The 15684-nt window shown below is 42.3% G+C and overlaps 1 protein-coding gene across 4 annotated transcripts in view; it reads right to left on the reverse strand.

Moving 5' to 3' along the window:
- TDRD7 (tudor domain containing 7) overlaps positions 1-15684 on the reverse strand; it is a 55007-nt gene extending 39323 nt beyond the window's left edge. Inside the window, exons 1-4 of one of the 4 annotated variants that reach the window (XM_079790363.1) lie at positions 15545-15684; positions 4706-4868; positions 3769-3981; positions 465-606 (exon numbers count right to left, since the gene is read on the reverse strand). In XM_079790363.1, the coding sequence (XP_079646489.1) occupies positions 465-606; positions 3769-3975 (349 nt within the window). In that variant the 5' untranslated portion in view covers positions 3976-3981; positions 4706-4868; positions 15545-15684. Of the gene's footprint in view, positions 1-464; positions 607-3768; positions 3982-4705; positions 4869-4951; positions 5023-15544 lie in introns of those variants that run through there. The other 3 variants (XM_079790364.1, XM_079790366.1, XM_079790365.1) reach the window with 3 other exon arrangements.

Raw genomic sequence — 15684 nt, forward strand, 5'->3', positions numbered from 1 at the left:
TAGAATTGATTATAAGCTCCTCAAAATGAGTATTCAGTAAACACAGGCTGACCTGCCCAGATAATACCTCTGTCTACCATATAATTCATATTTTTTAAAAAGGGAATTTATACTAAAAGGCATGATTTGATAAATAATACATTAAATCATAGGTTCTTGGGTTCATCCAACATGCTGGATGAAGCTTTCCCCCTCAAATAATCTAAAAGAATAACACCACATTTTGCTATAAGCTTAAAATGTACTCTCCGTTATCTCACATTGAGTAATTACTTCATTTAGCAAGTCATGCTCATCATGTTCACTTAATTTCAAATGAAAATATTAGCTTCAGGATTTCACCCTTGACATATAAATGTTAACAAATATAAGTTTATCATGAATATAAGCAATATTCCCAGAATTGCATATGTCAGTGTATTCATAAACAGGCTTAAAATTTTTAGCATGTGAAAAGACCATACCTTCTAGAAAAAACGGCATAGTTTTCTTTACTCTCATCTGACAATTAACTTGCCGCCCAGTCTTTCTTTTAGAGCTTCTCTGACGAGCCACAAGCTGAGCAATTCTTGCAGTTTCTGTGCAGGCCACAGCATAACAGGTAGTCTATTCGTAAGAGGCAAAGTGAGAGGAGAAACAATTCTCAGACACACTGGTGCCTAGAGGCCATATTTTTAAAAATATATATTTTTATTGATTTCAGAGAGGAACAGAGAGGGAGAGAGAGATAGAAACATCAATGATGAGAGAGAATCATTGATTGTCTGCCTCCTGCATGCCCCTACTGTGGATCGAGCCCGAAACCTGGACATGTGCCCTTGACCAGAATTGAACCTGGGACCCTTCAGTTCGCAGGCTAATGCTCTACCCACTGAGCTGAACCACCTAGGGCTAGAGGCCAATTTTTAAAAGTGGATCTCAGTGAGTTTATATGTCCCAAATCAAGCTGTATGCAAATATGCATATCACTCTCTTCTTGATCACGTTGGAGCAGAATTTTATTTTCTACATAGAAATCAAGTACAGTCTACAATACTGAATAATCTTCCTTGGTTAAATTCAAAATTTCATTTATTCCTAAACAGGTATTTATGAAGCATCTACAATGTGCTAGGTACTATGGGAATAACAAATGAACCAAAGGAAACCTGTGATCTACACATATTATCTAACACTAGCGTTCCCGTTGCAGGAAGATTCCTGCAATAGGGCTTCCTGCTGCACTCTATCCCGCCCCTCCTGCTTTCCTCCCTTCTCCACCAGCCCGCCTGCTCTCCTTCCTTCTCCTCTGCCCCGCCTGTTCTCCTTCCTTCTCCCCGGGCCCCGCCTGCGCTCCGCCTTCTCTGCCAGCCCGCCTGCTCTCCTTCCTTCTTCCCCGGCCCTGCCTGCACTCCTCCCTTCTCCTCCACCCTCCTTGCTTGCTTCTCCGCAGCTTTGCTCCCTTCTGCAGCTCTTGGCTTCTTTCTGCGCTGTCTTGATATGAAAATTAACCGCCATCTTGGTGGGGTAATTTGCATACTCGCCCTGATTGGCTTGTGGGTGTGGCTTGGCTGGTGGGTGTGGCTTGGGCGTAGCAAAGGTGTGGTCAATTTGCATATTTGTCTATTATTAGGTAGGATAATCTGTGAGATATATTTTATTCCATTTAATACAATGGGAAAACAGAGGCTCAGGAAAGTTAGCAACTCACCCAAGTCACACAGCTAGGCTATCTGAATCCAAAGTAGGCACTCATAACTGCTATGTTGCATTACTTTTCAAAGACCACTAAATCCTAGTCTTGACACTGCAAAGATTAGCTGGGTGATTTAGGGCAAATTAGTTAACCTCCCAATCTCAGAATTTGCAGCTGTAAAAAAGGGTTTACAGGGCTTAGATTTAGGGTTTTCAAAGTGTTCAGTGGAGCCACAGGATTCCATGGAGTTGCCTCAGGGGCCTTACAGTGGCAAGGTGTGGAGGTTAGGCAGGCCAGGACCCTCTGCTCCTGCTTAAAACAGCAGCTCAGCTTTTTATCTTAAAAACACACACACACACAAAAACTTGTGCAACATATAGGATATTTGAAAAAATATTTGACAAAAGTATGTAGACTATTAGGATTAGATGATCTCTAAAGCCCCATTTAGTATTTAAGTCTTGGATTCTAAATTGAACTCAAGAACGGGAAAGCAAAAATAAGCCAAAGCATGTTCCTACTCTTTGGCCCAGTATTTCTAAATCTGAAAATATGTTAAGAAGAAAAAATTACATACCCAAATATGTGCAATAGGGCCTATTCTAACAGTCAAAACCTGGAAACATTAAAAATGTCCAAAATAGGGAAGTAAGAGAGTAAATTACAGCTTAGTAACTCTATTAAAGCATTATTACTTGATTAATTCATTCAGACATTTAATCATTCATACATTCAACATTTATTAAGCACCAACAATTAGGGATGAAAAACAATCTCTCATCCTAAAGAAACTGATGAATGAAAGAGAGAGGGCAAAGAGACTAAACAGAAAACACTGTGTCAAGTAGGATGTTGGATGTATTACAAGGTGCCAAGTGGAAGATGGCTTAAATCTCTCTAGGAGAATCAAGGATGCTGAAGAAAGTTTTATTATTAATATAATATTTAATTAATTTATAGCTTCTCCTTATAAACATTATTAAAGATTAGGTGAACCTCCCCTTTGACCACTGCTGATCCTGGGACCCTTTCCCTCCTCTACCCATTGCCTCCCCTGTGCACTGCAAATAGAGGAACAAATATAATAAGTTTTGGTGAGAAATACTTCATACTTGTTCGATGTACTTACATTTATAGAAATGTACCCAGAAAAATGTACTGTTTTGGGGGACTGGTGTTTTTGCCTGTCTTTTGGGTGATGATTTGTTCATATCTTCCACACTGTACATTGGGCAGATACCAAGAAGTGAAACTGCTGGGTGACAGGGTACGCACAAGAAAAACTTACTTGCTACCAACAAATTGCCCATGTTATACATAAAATACTCTTCCAGAGAATATAAATATGAATACATAATATTATTCTAGAGAAACTAAAGGATTTGAATTATGGAATAATGTGATCACATTGGTGTGAAGGCAAGACCAGGCGAGAGAGAGAAAGGACTGAAGACAGGGAGAATGGTTGGGAGGGCCCTGTAATAATCAAATGCTAAATGATCAATGAGGGATTGAACTGGGGTCCAAATAATAGGAATAGATATGAGTGAAGTCAAATGATGAGAATTTAAAAGCATCTGTTAGTTTGGCAATCAGGAGGTCAATGACCTGGGGAAAACAGTTGTAGCAGGTTCATAATGGGTGGGTGTGACATTTAGGCACTTAAGATTTCCAGTACAGTTACTTTGGATGTTGAGACTGAATGAACTTTAATTTTAAAATTTCTTATTTAATATGGTTAAAATCTTATTTTTACAACAAATGAATTTGAGGGGTTAACCAAAATAATCAGAATCTAGACTGTGCTTTTTAAAAAATTCTCAAAATTGATTTTTAGAGAGAGAGGGAGGGAGAGAAATAAACTGAACACAGCCTGAACGGGGATCAAACCTGCAACCTAAGTATGTGCCCTGACCAGAAATCGAACCCACAACCTTTTGCTGTACGGGATGACGCTCCAACCAACTGAGCCACCCGGCCAAGGCTTAGCTAGCACTTTTCATTTTGACTTCTATCACAGATGAGATTGAAAGCGCCAAAGAGGAAATTAAGAACTGGTGTGACTTTTCTGACATGCACAAGTACCCCCTTACCTCACCAGATCTACTGGTCTCTATCCTGACCACTGCTGGCACACTTCTCAGATAGGCTTCTAGTGACGGGTAACCTAACTGCTTGAAGGGGATCCAGTCTCCAGTCAAGGATTTGTACTCTCCTTGCAGCCGAGGCAATGCTATTCCATTCTTATGAGACTGTAGAACAGCTCGTAGCATTTTTGAAACCAGATCTGCTTCCAGCATCTTCACCTATAAGAGCACAGTGCAAGATTACTGTGAGATGATTCATTAGCCTGTGAATTCAAGTAGATTTTCAGAGTTTACACTTGTTAGACTATTCGATAAATTGTTACGGGATACTTTCTGTGCTATTACAATAAAGAGCAATAACTGTGATGGTAGAGAAAAGCACCGAATGTTAGGAGGACACAGGAAGTCAGAAAGCCACAAGGACTAGCCTGTGAAGGGAAGACATCAGGGAATGTTTCCCAGATGAGGGGAGGCCCGAATGGAAGCCTAACAGACAAGATGGAATCAGCTGGACAAAGAGGAGAAGGGTGTGTGTGTGTGGGGGGGGGGGGGGGGGGGCGTGGCAGGGAATGGAGAGGTATCAGCCCCAAGTAAAGGAAACAGAAAGTGCAAAAGGCACAGCAGTGAGAGAGAAGTTCATGGTTGTTCTGAGAATTCTGGTAGTTAAGTGGCTGGACATGACTGAACAAAGACTCCAAGCTAAGTAAGGGCTGAAAGATAGGGATGGGAGAGGTGGGAAGAGGCAGACCCAGAAGAGTCTATCATATTATGCTAATATGTTTGCATTTTTGCCAAAAGTAATGTGGGGCCTTGGAGAGGTTTTAAATAGGGGGATAAAATGATTAATTCTGCATTTTAGGAATATCACTATTCTGTAGTGGGGAAGATAAATTAGAAGAAGAAAGATTAATGACTTGTAAGAATACTTAGAAATATGGATGACCTGAAAACAGGGCCTTGGGAATCAGCAAAATATCAATTTGAGAGGTAATTAGGAGGTGAAGTCAACAGTAATTGATTAGCTGGTTTGGATGATGAGGGAATTTCCAAATTCCTATTTTAGAAGCATGGTGCATAGTAATGACCCACACTGAGGTGAGGTAGATCTGCAAAATAAAGTAATAGAGTGAATTAATTTTGGACATAGAAGTTTGGGATGCTCACAAGGCAGCCACACAGATATACTTACTAGGAATTTAAGTTAGGTGTCTGAACTGGTTACAGATTGCTGGCCTTCAGCATATACGTGGTATTTCATAACTAGGGAGTTAAAAACAAAATTAAAGATGGACCTTTGCGAAAGGCTGTCATTTAAAGAGTAGGCAAGGAAGAAGAATCGTATAAAAGGCTGAGGAAAGGGGACCAGAGAAATAGAAGTAGAAAAGGCAGGGTGACAGTGTCATATAAACAAAAAGAGGAAAGAACCAAGAAGAATGGCATGTTCGAAAGTGTCATCTGCAGCAGCCAAGTAAGAGAGAAAAAAGCAAAGCGACTGCTGAATTTTGGTACCTAGGAAATCCAGGAGGACCTTGGATAAGAATTTTCATTGATCAGCAACAGGCATGTTTCAAAATTAACCACTCCAATTTTCTTTAGACTAGTGGTAAATAGAATGAAGATAGATTAGGAGAATGACATTTAAACAGCCAAGAAAAGTGGGAAGCATTAAAGGAAGCAGAAAGGTAAGCCATGGACAACTTATTATATTCTCCTTCAACAGTGCTATCCAACAGAATTTTCTGTGATGATGAAAATGTTTTATATCTGTGCAGTCCAATATGGCAGCCAATAGCCACATGAACTACTAAACCATTGAAGTGTGGCCAACATGACTGAGGAACTGTATTTTAATTTAATTTAAATTAAATATAGTTGTTAGATACCCTATTGAACAGCAGAGAATTCTGTCAATTTCCTCATTTGTCCTTTTGAAAAAGGAGACAAAATATTAGCTCAAGTGTGGGTCCTTTTAATTATAAATATGATACTCAAATGACAGCAAGGTTTAAGTGACAAATATTTAGACCTAAGTATTCCTCATGTGCCTTCTTGCACTTAACATTAACTTTTTTTAAATTGTCGCCACCAGCACCAACAACATTTAATTAATACCATAGTCTTGGAAAGTCCTATACTAGGTCTATATTCTTATACTCTCTGTAGATAGATAAATAGACACACACACATACATATTTATATATATATATATCAAAATCTTCATTTAGGTATAATTTACATACAATAAAATTCACTCATCTTATGTGTACACTTGTTGAGTTTTGAAAAATATACACACTCATGCAATCATTACCACAATCAAGATATAAACATTTCCATCACCAAAAAAGTTCCCTCCTGTGGGGTGCATACTTATGTAAAAGTAAAATGTACAACAACAATAGCACAAAGACTGAGAGAAACTGGAAGCAAACTATTAGAAGGTCCTTATACTGTACATGAAATAGCAAAATATTATTTGAAAGTGGAATGTGATAAAAACATAAATTGTAAACACTATGACAACCACTAAAAATGTTTAAGGCAGTGTAACTAATAAGCCAGTAGTAAAGATAAAATAGAATAAAAAATTCAATCAAAAAGCAGGCAGGCAGAAGTATAAAAAAAACTTAGAAGGAAATAATAAAGATGAGAGAAAAAAGAAAAACAATAACAACAAAGAATAGACAGGACAATTAGAAAACAGCAAGCATGCCGAAACCGGTTTCGCTCAGTGGATAGAGCGTCGGCCTGCGGACCAAGGGTCCCAGGTTCGATTCCGGTCAAGGGCATGTACCTTGGTTGCGGGCACATCCCCAGTAGGGGGTGTGTAGGAGGCAGCTGATCGATGTTTCTCTCTCATTGATGTTTCTAACTCTCTATCCCTCTCTCTTCCTCTCTGTAAAAAATCAATAAAATATATTTTTTTTAAAAAAGAAAAGAAAACAGCAAGCAAAATAGTAGATTTAAAACCAACCATACCAACAATTATATTAAAGGTAAATGACCAAAATATTCCAATACAAAGTTACAGACTGGCAGAGTGGATGTAAAAGCAAGACTTACCAAAAATTATATATATAAAAAACCCTATTTTAAATATAAATATATGGATTACAAGTAAAAAAATAGAAAAAGATATGCCATGCTAATATATGACTATATTAATATCAGAACAAACAATATTGGCAGAGACAAAGAGAGACATTATGTCATAATTAAGAAGTTAATTCAACAGAATGACGTAACAATCCTAAGTGAGACTGCACCTGAAATCAACTTCAAAACACATGAAGCAAAATCAATAGAACTGAAAGAATAAATAGATTCATAGTTATTGGTAATTGGTACAACCAGTAAACAAAAAAAAAAAAAATCAGTAAGGATATAGAAGAGTTCAACAACACTATTGACCAAACTAATCTAATTTATATTTATAGAATACTCCCCTCCAACAATAGAATATACATTATTTTCAATAGCACACGGTACATTCACCAAGATGGAATATATTCTGAAACTCAAAACAATCCTTGACCAGTCTATAATAACTGAAATTACACAAAGAGTGCACTATGACCAGAACAAAATTAAATTTGGTACCAATGACACTAATATATGTATTGGCAAATTTAATGACATACTTCTAAATAAGCAATTATCAAAGGGAAAACTCCCCAAAATTCAGAAAATATTTTTAAATAAATGAAAACACAAGATATAGAAATTTACTGGTTGCAATTAAAGCAGCATTTAGAGGCAAATTTGGAGCATTATATGCTTACTAGTGACCCAGTGCATGAAATTCGTGCACATTAAAAGGGGATTAATTAGAGGAAATAATTTAATATTGCTATTTGCCCTTTCTCTATATTAGAAGTGTCAGAGATGAAAGAAAATTAGTAAAATATATATGAAAACCTTCCTCCTGTCAGAGTCTGGGGCCAGTGCTCTCATAGGCAGGCCCAGAGTCAAGTCCCCGCCTACCCACATGCACCTCAAAACTGCATGAGACCCAGACCTGGCTGGCCCCCCACATTGGGCTAGATCCAGACCTGGCCAGTCCCACCCTTGTTAAGCCCTGCGGGGCAGGGGGCGTAGCCTCAGGTCCCCTGCCCTGGCGCCAGGATTGGGGGGGCATAGCCTGAGGTCCCCCAGCCCAGACCAGGGCAAGGGGCGTGCCTTGAGGTCCTCTGTCAAGCCCCACCAGGTGGGGGACATGGCCTGAGATCCCCTTTCAAGCCCCTCTGGGTGGGGGACATGGCCTGAGGTCCCCCGTCAAGCCCTGCCAGATTGGGGGGCGCAGCCTCAGGTCCCCCGGCCCAGCACCGGGAGTGGGGCACAGCCTCAGGTCCCCCGTCAAGTCCTGCTGGGCGGGGGCACGGCCTGAGTTCTCCCGACTCAGCACTGGGGGTGCACCTTGAGGTCCCCCGTCAAGCCCCACTGGCTGGGGGGCACGGTCTGAGGTCCCCTGTCAAGCCCAGCCAGGCAGGGGGGCGCAGCCTCAGGTCCCCTGGCCCGGTGCTGGGGCGAGGGGCGCGGCCTGAGGTCCCGTCAAGCCCCGCCGGACGGGGGTTGTGGCCTGAGGTCCCCTGGCCTGGCGCTGGGGCGGGGGGAGCAGCCTGAGTTCCCCTAGCCCAGCACCAGGATGGGAAGCGCACCTTGAGGTCCCCTGTCAAGCCCTGCCGGGGGGGGGGGGGGGGGTGTGTGTGGCCTGAGGTGCCCTGTCAAGCCCTGCCAGGTGGGGGGCACAGCCCGAGATCCCCTGTCAAGCCCCACAGAGTTGGGGAGGGCATAGCCTCAGGTCCCTGCTGATTGCTCGTTAAGGCTCCTTATGGAAACTTGGCCTCAGCTGTGGGTGCAGCCATCTTTGTGATGGAGTGATGGTCAATTAGCATATTCCCTCTTTATTAGATAGGATGTTAGAAAAGAAGAAAGGTCCCAAATCAGTGATCTAATCTACAACTTTGAGAACAAAAGAGAGCAAATTATAGCAAAAGTAAGTAGAAGGAAGGAAATCATAAAAATGAGAACAAAATAAACATTAAGATTATGAAACAGGTCTATAACGAAGACAAAACTAGTATTTTGAGAACATCAATAAAATGGATAAAATTCCAGGCTGATTATTAAGGAAAACACACACATTACTAATAATATGATTGAAAAGGGGGGCATCAATTCATCAGGAAGACATAACAATCCTCAGCATTTACCACCATCATCAAATACTTTACTGAATTTTACTGGCTGTCTCCCCAACTTGAATGTAAGGTTTGTGAAAGCAGGGATTTGTAAGGTTTTGGTCACTGCCAAATTCCTCCTGCCCAGGCCACAAGAGGAGCTCAATAAACATTGAATGACTGAATGAGAAAGTCTCCATCTACCTAACACCACTGCTTTTCTCTCCTGCTCACTAAAATATATGCATGTGAACTATTAAAGGAATAATTTTTATTTTAAAAATTATTTGCAGGGGGAAAAAAGAGAAAAAAAATTTGCAAATTTTAATGACTGTTATCGACTGACTGAGACAGCCAATTGTGTCACCAAGCTGTCATTGAGAACCATCAGGTGGATGAATTCTGGGCCTTGCTACTCTGAGCCAGTGTTCTCATAGGCAGGCCCAGGTCAAGGCCACAGCAAACTGCACAGAGTCTCTACATTCCGATGAGCAGTGAGCACTGCTTGAATACTGGTGTCTCACACATATCCCTGTTTTTCAAACAGTGTACAGACACCATTGGGATTTACAAACCCAAATTGATATTGAATTCACAACAGCTTTGGGTAGTGATGTATTTTATCAACCAATAGACACTAGAAGAAGTACAACCACTAGTGTGTGAGGTTTCACAACGTTTTTTACAAAGCTAACAAAAAGGACCTTATACTTAAGACTGGAAAGCAATGCTTGACCACAAGAAGGCAATCTGAATTAAGTACCCTTCCACTCCCCCCCTCTACCCCGTGACTTTGAAAACATATGCTATTTTCATGGAATACTATAATTCTCTATTTGCATACAACTTTTGGAGGGAAGAGCAGTTCCTTAGACTGTAAGACTGAGGATCCCAAAGCTGATGAGAAGCAGTTAAGCACAGTAAAACCTGGAACAGCAGGTGTGACTGTATGTCTTGTTCAGATGTATGTCTTGTTCTCATGCTTTGCAATCTGGTTTGCAATTCCTACATTAGCAATATCACTTTAGGCACTGAACAAAAGGAGAGGTACTAAAGCTTTTAAAAAATCATTATCATTTTCTGATCTACTATATTGCTTCAAATGCTCTAAGTTTTGTTAATTCCTTTGTTATCATGGCATATTTTGAGATTTCCTGAAGATGGCAATTATACTTGAGAACTTTTACAAAAGGTGTAGTATATGAGAATACTTTCCTCTAACTATAAAAATCAAGTTTACCATCTTGAATGTCATCCATTAGAAACAAAAGGAAGTTTATCATGGAAATGTCAACTCTTAGTGTCTCAATGGGAAACCTTAGGCATCCCTCCAAAAACTAAGTTTGAAGTTTCTCTAAAGTGGCTTGCCAAAATTCTAAAGTTGCCAATTTGATCTTTCAAATCTCTTCCCCATTATTTCTATTCTCTAAAAGTGTTGTAATAAATACAATTTAGAGTTTAAGAGAATTCAACTTACTTAGATTTTAAGAATGTGATGCAAGGCTTGGTGGACCATAAGGTAGGCTAGGTTGGGAGAAATAAGGTTGGGCATCTCTGTTTTAGCCCACAGGTTCTCAGATTAAAACCCTTAAGGGTTTCCCTAGACAACGAAGGGGCTTAAGGGAGCTATTTCAGCTGAATAAGAATCCTAAACAGCAGAGTAAAGTGGAGGTGAATCTGGAGAATTAATCGAAGTATTTTTTATTTAAAAAACTGACCAAGGTCAGCTAGCAAAGACCACAGTCAAGAAGGAAGAAACTGGCCACAACAGATCACAACATATTGCACTTGACTTTCGCTTCCTTCCTCTCATTCTTTTTTCTCCTCCTTTCTTTGCTTCTCTTTCTGAATGACTAGTTTGAAAGTAGAGTTACATGTGCTTACCACAATACTTGACATCAGTAGTTACTTAATTAAAAACATTTCCCTAGAAGCATGGTGTGGACAGGAAACTACCTATGAATATATGGCCAAGAGTGCAATGATATAAGCATTGGCATACTACAAACAGGAAAGCTTGGTAAGAAAGCTACTGGATCTCCTCCAACATCATCTCTAATCTAAACGATAGGCAAAAAGTCATTTACTGCTTCGGCAAATGGTCTCACAGCAGAGATCCCCTGCCAGACACAACCCCACAATGTCCCTAGGCTCTGCCTGGCCAAGGAAAGCAGCACAGGATGGTGGGCCCAACCTCAGCAAGGGGAGCTGAGAGACGCATGGGGGTCTAGTGGGCACCTTCACACCATCTTCTCCAAGCTCTTCAGTTTACAAGTAAGGAAATTGAGGCCCAGAGTCAATATTCCAGGTCTTACATATTTTTATGGCCAGAACCACAAGAATCCAGATCTCTGACTCCCAAACAGCTTCTTCTCAGACAGCTGCTCCAAATGTAGAGTGGAATATGCTTCTGAAAGTAAATCTGCCTTAGGATCACTGACAGCAACCCTGGGTTGTGCTCAGCAACTAGCCCTTAAAGTGGCATGAAGCAGGGATCTGCCACATTCTGATGGAAGGGTGTGGCATCCAAATTCAAAAGAATTGCCAACTATTGCAAAAATTCAATGGTGGCAATTGAAACCTTTTATCGTTTCATCCTGTTCCTTTTCTCTTTGCTACACAATCAACTATGAGTACCCCCAAGTGTTGATATGTACAAGAAGTGGGGCAAGAAGTAGGGGAGAATAATGACAACTTTTAGAAAAGCAAGATTTAAACATTTTCAATAGCCTAAAATAATTCTCACATTCTAAACTGTATTTTGGAAATTCACAGTTTTTCTCTTTCATACATCTAAAAAGAGTCCTGAGAAACAGTCTTGTTTTGGCCAGTAAGAGAAATACAAGTATCACATGATCTCACTCATATGTGGACTCTAATGAACAAAATAAACTGATAAACAAAATAGACCCAGAGCCATAGAAGCAAGGAACAGACTGATGAATCTCAAAGGAAAGGTAGGGATGGGTGGGTGGTTGGAGAGAGATTAACCGAAGAATTTATATGCATATATGCATAACCCCTGGACACAGACAATAGTGTGTTGAAGGCCTAGGAGGGGAGGATAAGGGTGGGGGGAGGATAGTATCTCCTCAGGACATACACATCTAGCAACTGGATGCTCTTATCCTTGAAGACACTATTTTAGCAACAAGCCAGGGTTCTAAAGTCCAGAATGTCTGTGCTGGAAAGATTTGAGACATCAGCCCAAACCCCTCATCTTACAAAATAATACATTGAGCCTAAGAGAAGGAAGGCTTTTGCCAAAGACCCTCCACATGATTCCTCAACTTGTAACAGTTTAACATGTTATTATTTATCCCCAATTGTAGTCTACTTGTTACCACCTGAATCACTCCGTTATCAACTTTTTAAAAGGAAAGATAATAATTAATGGCTCAGATGGTGACATACTTCCACACAGTATCTTTAGGAAGCAGTTTTCTTTTTTATTATTGTAATTTCAAACTCCAAATTATCCATGCATGACTAACTTCATACTATTCTATATAATAAAGAGGTAATATGCAAATTGACCCTCTCGCCCTCACAAGATGGCCGCCCCCACATCATCACAAGATGGCTGCCACAAGATGGCCACCCCCACGTTGTCACAAGATGGCCGGCAGGGGAGGGCAATTGGGGGCAACCAGGCCTGCAGGGGAGGGCAGTTGTGGGGGACCAGGCCTGCAGGGGAGGGCAGTTGGGGGCGATCAGGCTGGCAGGGGAGCAGTTAGGTGTCAATCAGGCCAGCAGGCAGGCAAGTGGTTAGGAGTCATTAGTCCCGAATTGTGAGAGGGCTGTCAGACATCTCCCAAGGGGTCCCAGATTGGAGAGGGTGCAGGCTGGGCTGAGGGACACTCCCACCGCCAGTACTCGAATTTCATGCACTGCGTCTCTAGTGAGTATATAAACAAGGGCTTTACATAAATCTATATTTGTACTAGAGATGACAAACTGGTTTATTTAGGAGTGTGGATCTTAATCCTATTTATGCTACTTATCAGCTGTAACCTTGTGAGCAAGTCATTTCTGGTCTCTTTTTTCACATGAAAGATAAGAAAGGTGGACAAGAACCATGACTCTCAATCTTCCATGGAGTCCTTAGAGCTCTAAAATGGGGTCCAAAGGCCTAATGGGAAACATGGGTTTGTTTCCCCTGACAAAGTTGCACGACTAAAATACTGAATTCACTTTGGGGTCACACTGGGTAACTTGTGCTGATTAGAAGCTCTTATTGGCAAATACACACACACACAAATCTTTAGCTAAAAATGATTTTTTTAAAATAGCTTGTTTGAAAGACAGAACTTTAAAAAAAGTGGCCCAATGGGGAAATAATAAAAAGAAAGCACTAAGTTGGAGTACTGGGTGGAGAAAGTAGGTTTTACATAAAGAAAGAAAAACCAATTCACACAAAAATGAAATTAGATTTCATTCCATACACCAGGGCATTTCTGTCCTTCCTGCATTTATCTGCTGACCCTGAAAATGCCCAGAAGCAAATCACTCACTCTATGTCAAATACCAATTTTTGAAAACAGCACTTGATCAAACACAGAGTAAGCACTTAGAGTCGGATTATTAAATGTTTTTCCTTTACATTCAAACTAAGTCTCTAACTAGATTTATTGCATGGAGAACATAAAGAGAGGTCCTTCAAGAAGTTTAAATCTTGCCGAAACTGGTTTGGCTCAGTGGATAGAGCGTCAGCCTGCGGACTGAAAGGTCCCAGGTTCGATTCCGGTCAAGGGAGTGTACCTTGGTTGCGGGCACATTCCCAGTAGGAGGTGTGCAGGAGGCAGCATGTTTCTCTCTCATCGATATTTCTAACTCTCTATCCCTCTCCCTTCCTCTCTGTAAAAAATCAATAAAATATATTTAAAAAAAAGAAGTTTAAATCTCTTGGTACAAACTACAATAGCTCATTCAGCCACATTCAACCAGTACACTTAAAAGGGCATTAGCAGGGATTACATTTCCAGTCTACAGGGACTGAAATCCGAAAACACCGCCAACCGCTGCCTCACAGTCTCACTGTGTTAACTAGGGAGGCCGTGTGCCACCAAAGGGTCTTGTACCAGGGACAGGAGATGAGGGTTCTAATCCAGCTGGGCCCAGGAGCAATTCCCTGAATTCCCTGCACCCAGCACAGTACTTTACATGTAACTGATGCTCAATGAATGTCAGTTGAGTGGAACTGCAAAAATCTCCACCACCTGCCACTTTATATTATGTAGAGGATTTAAAGTTGTGTCCCTGCTTCCAAGAAATTGAAGCCCAATTATGGAAATGATGGGAAGTATGGTGGGAGTTAACATTTCCTGACTAGTTACTACAAGCCAAAGAACTTACAATAGTTATCTCATAAAAGCTGTGCAGACCAAGTTAAATATTTCCATTTGATACAGAGAAAACCAGGCTCAACGGAAGTATGTAATCTGTTCAAGATCACATTTAGTAAGAGGAGAAGCCCAGACAGATTCCAATCCAGGTCTGCAAAGGCCACAATGTTTGCAGTATGCAATACCTACACATCAAGGCAGCCCATCAAGGCAGCTCCGGGTAAGTTGGGGACTTGTGTCTAAATTTCACTTTCTGTCATTAAGTCAATGCTTATCACTAGACAGAATACTCTTCTGCAATTTTTTCCACTTGCACAATTTGGGGGTTGGGGGTAAGCTGACCTAGATCAATGGTTTGTTTTGTTTTGTAGGACAGTTATCAGAATCCTCTTGGGCCCTGGACTTTTTTCTAATATAGGTATTTCCCCTTTTCTGCTCAAGTAATGGAAATTATTTGGGAGTGACACCCTTGGTTACTAACGGAAATATATTATGTCCCTCAAGCGGATCGGAGCAGAAAAGTTGTGTGAGCTCCAAGCCTCCTCCCATTAAGTTGAAGCTGAGAACCGGGCCCTGCTGGATCTAGGGGAAAGTTGAGCGACAAACTCATTCATGGATTCATGTTTCCTTCTGAGCCTGGAGCTCGGTACCCACCCTGTGCTCACGGTTTGATGGAACGGGTGGTATGGGCGTCCCGCATTACCTGGGGCGGCCTGCATGGGCTGGTCCAAAAAGAGAAGCCCGTGTCGGTGTGGAACTTAAAGCTCCAGGAATAAAACACGGGCGTTCATCCAGCCTGGGGCTCGGATCTCCCGGGTTCCGGGCAGAGACAGACAGCTGAGCGAGCTGAAGGCTGTGGCCGTGGCGGTCCCGCCGGTGCCAGGAACCACTTCCTGGTCAGCGCCCCCGCCCCGCGGCCACACCCCCGCTGCCGCAGTTCCCCCGCTGCTCCGAGTTTCCCGGGGCAGGAGGGTCCGTCCGACTCCCGGGTGGCCGTCCAGCCGGCCCCGAGTGCCCGGGGGGGAGGGGTCCCATCAGAGATTTAAAACACAGCGCTCTGGAACTCCAACTCCCCGGCGCCCGGCCCGTTTCCGGCGGTCGGGACCGCGGCATCCCCGGCGGCAGGAGCCTAGAGGCCCGTTCAGGTCCCGCCCGGGCCACTGTCCCGCGGGGGACACAGGTGCGCCGCGCCGGCCCCAACCTTGTCCGACTTCGCCGGGCACCTGTCGCACCCTCGGCCGCAGGACGTGCGCTCACCTGGTTCCGGGGGCCCACGGCCGGTCCCCACGCCTCCGGACCCCGCTCCCGCCGCCGTCTCCGTCCGGGCCACAGCCGCGGCCGCCGCCCACTTTCGGTTTCCCCGCACCGCCCGAGCTGCCGCTGCGGCTCGGGAAATC

Source organism: Cnephaeus nilssonii (genome assembly GCF_951640355.1).
Source record: "Cnephaeus nilssonii genome assembly, chromosome: 14".
Taxonomy (NCBI): Eukaryota; Metazoa; Chordata; class Mammalia; order Chiroptera; family Vespertilionidae; genus Cnephaeus; species Cnephaeus nilssonii.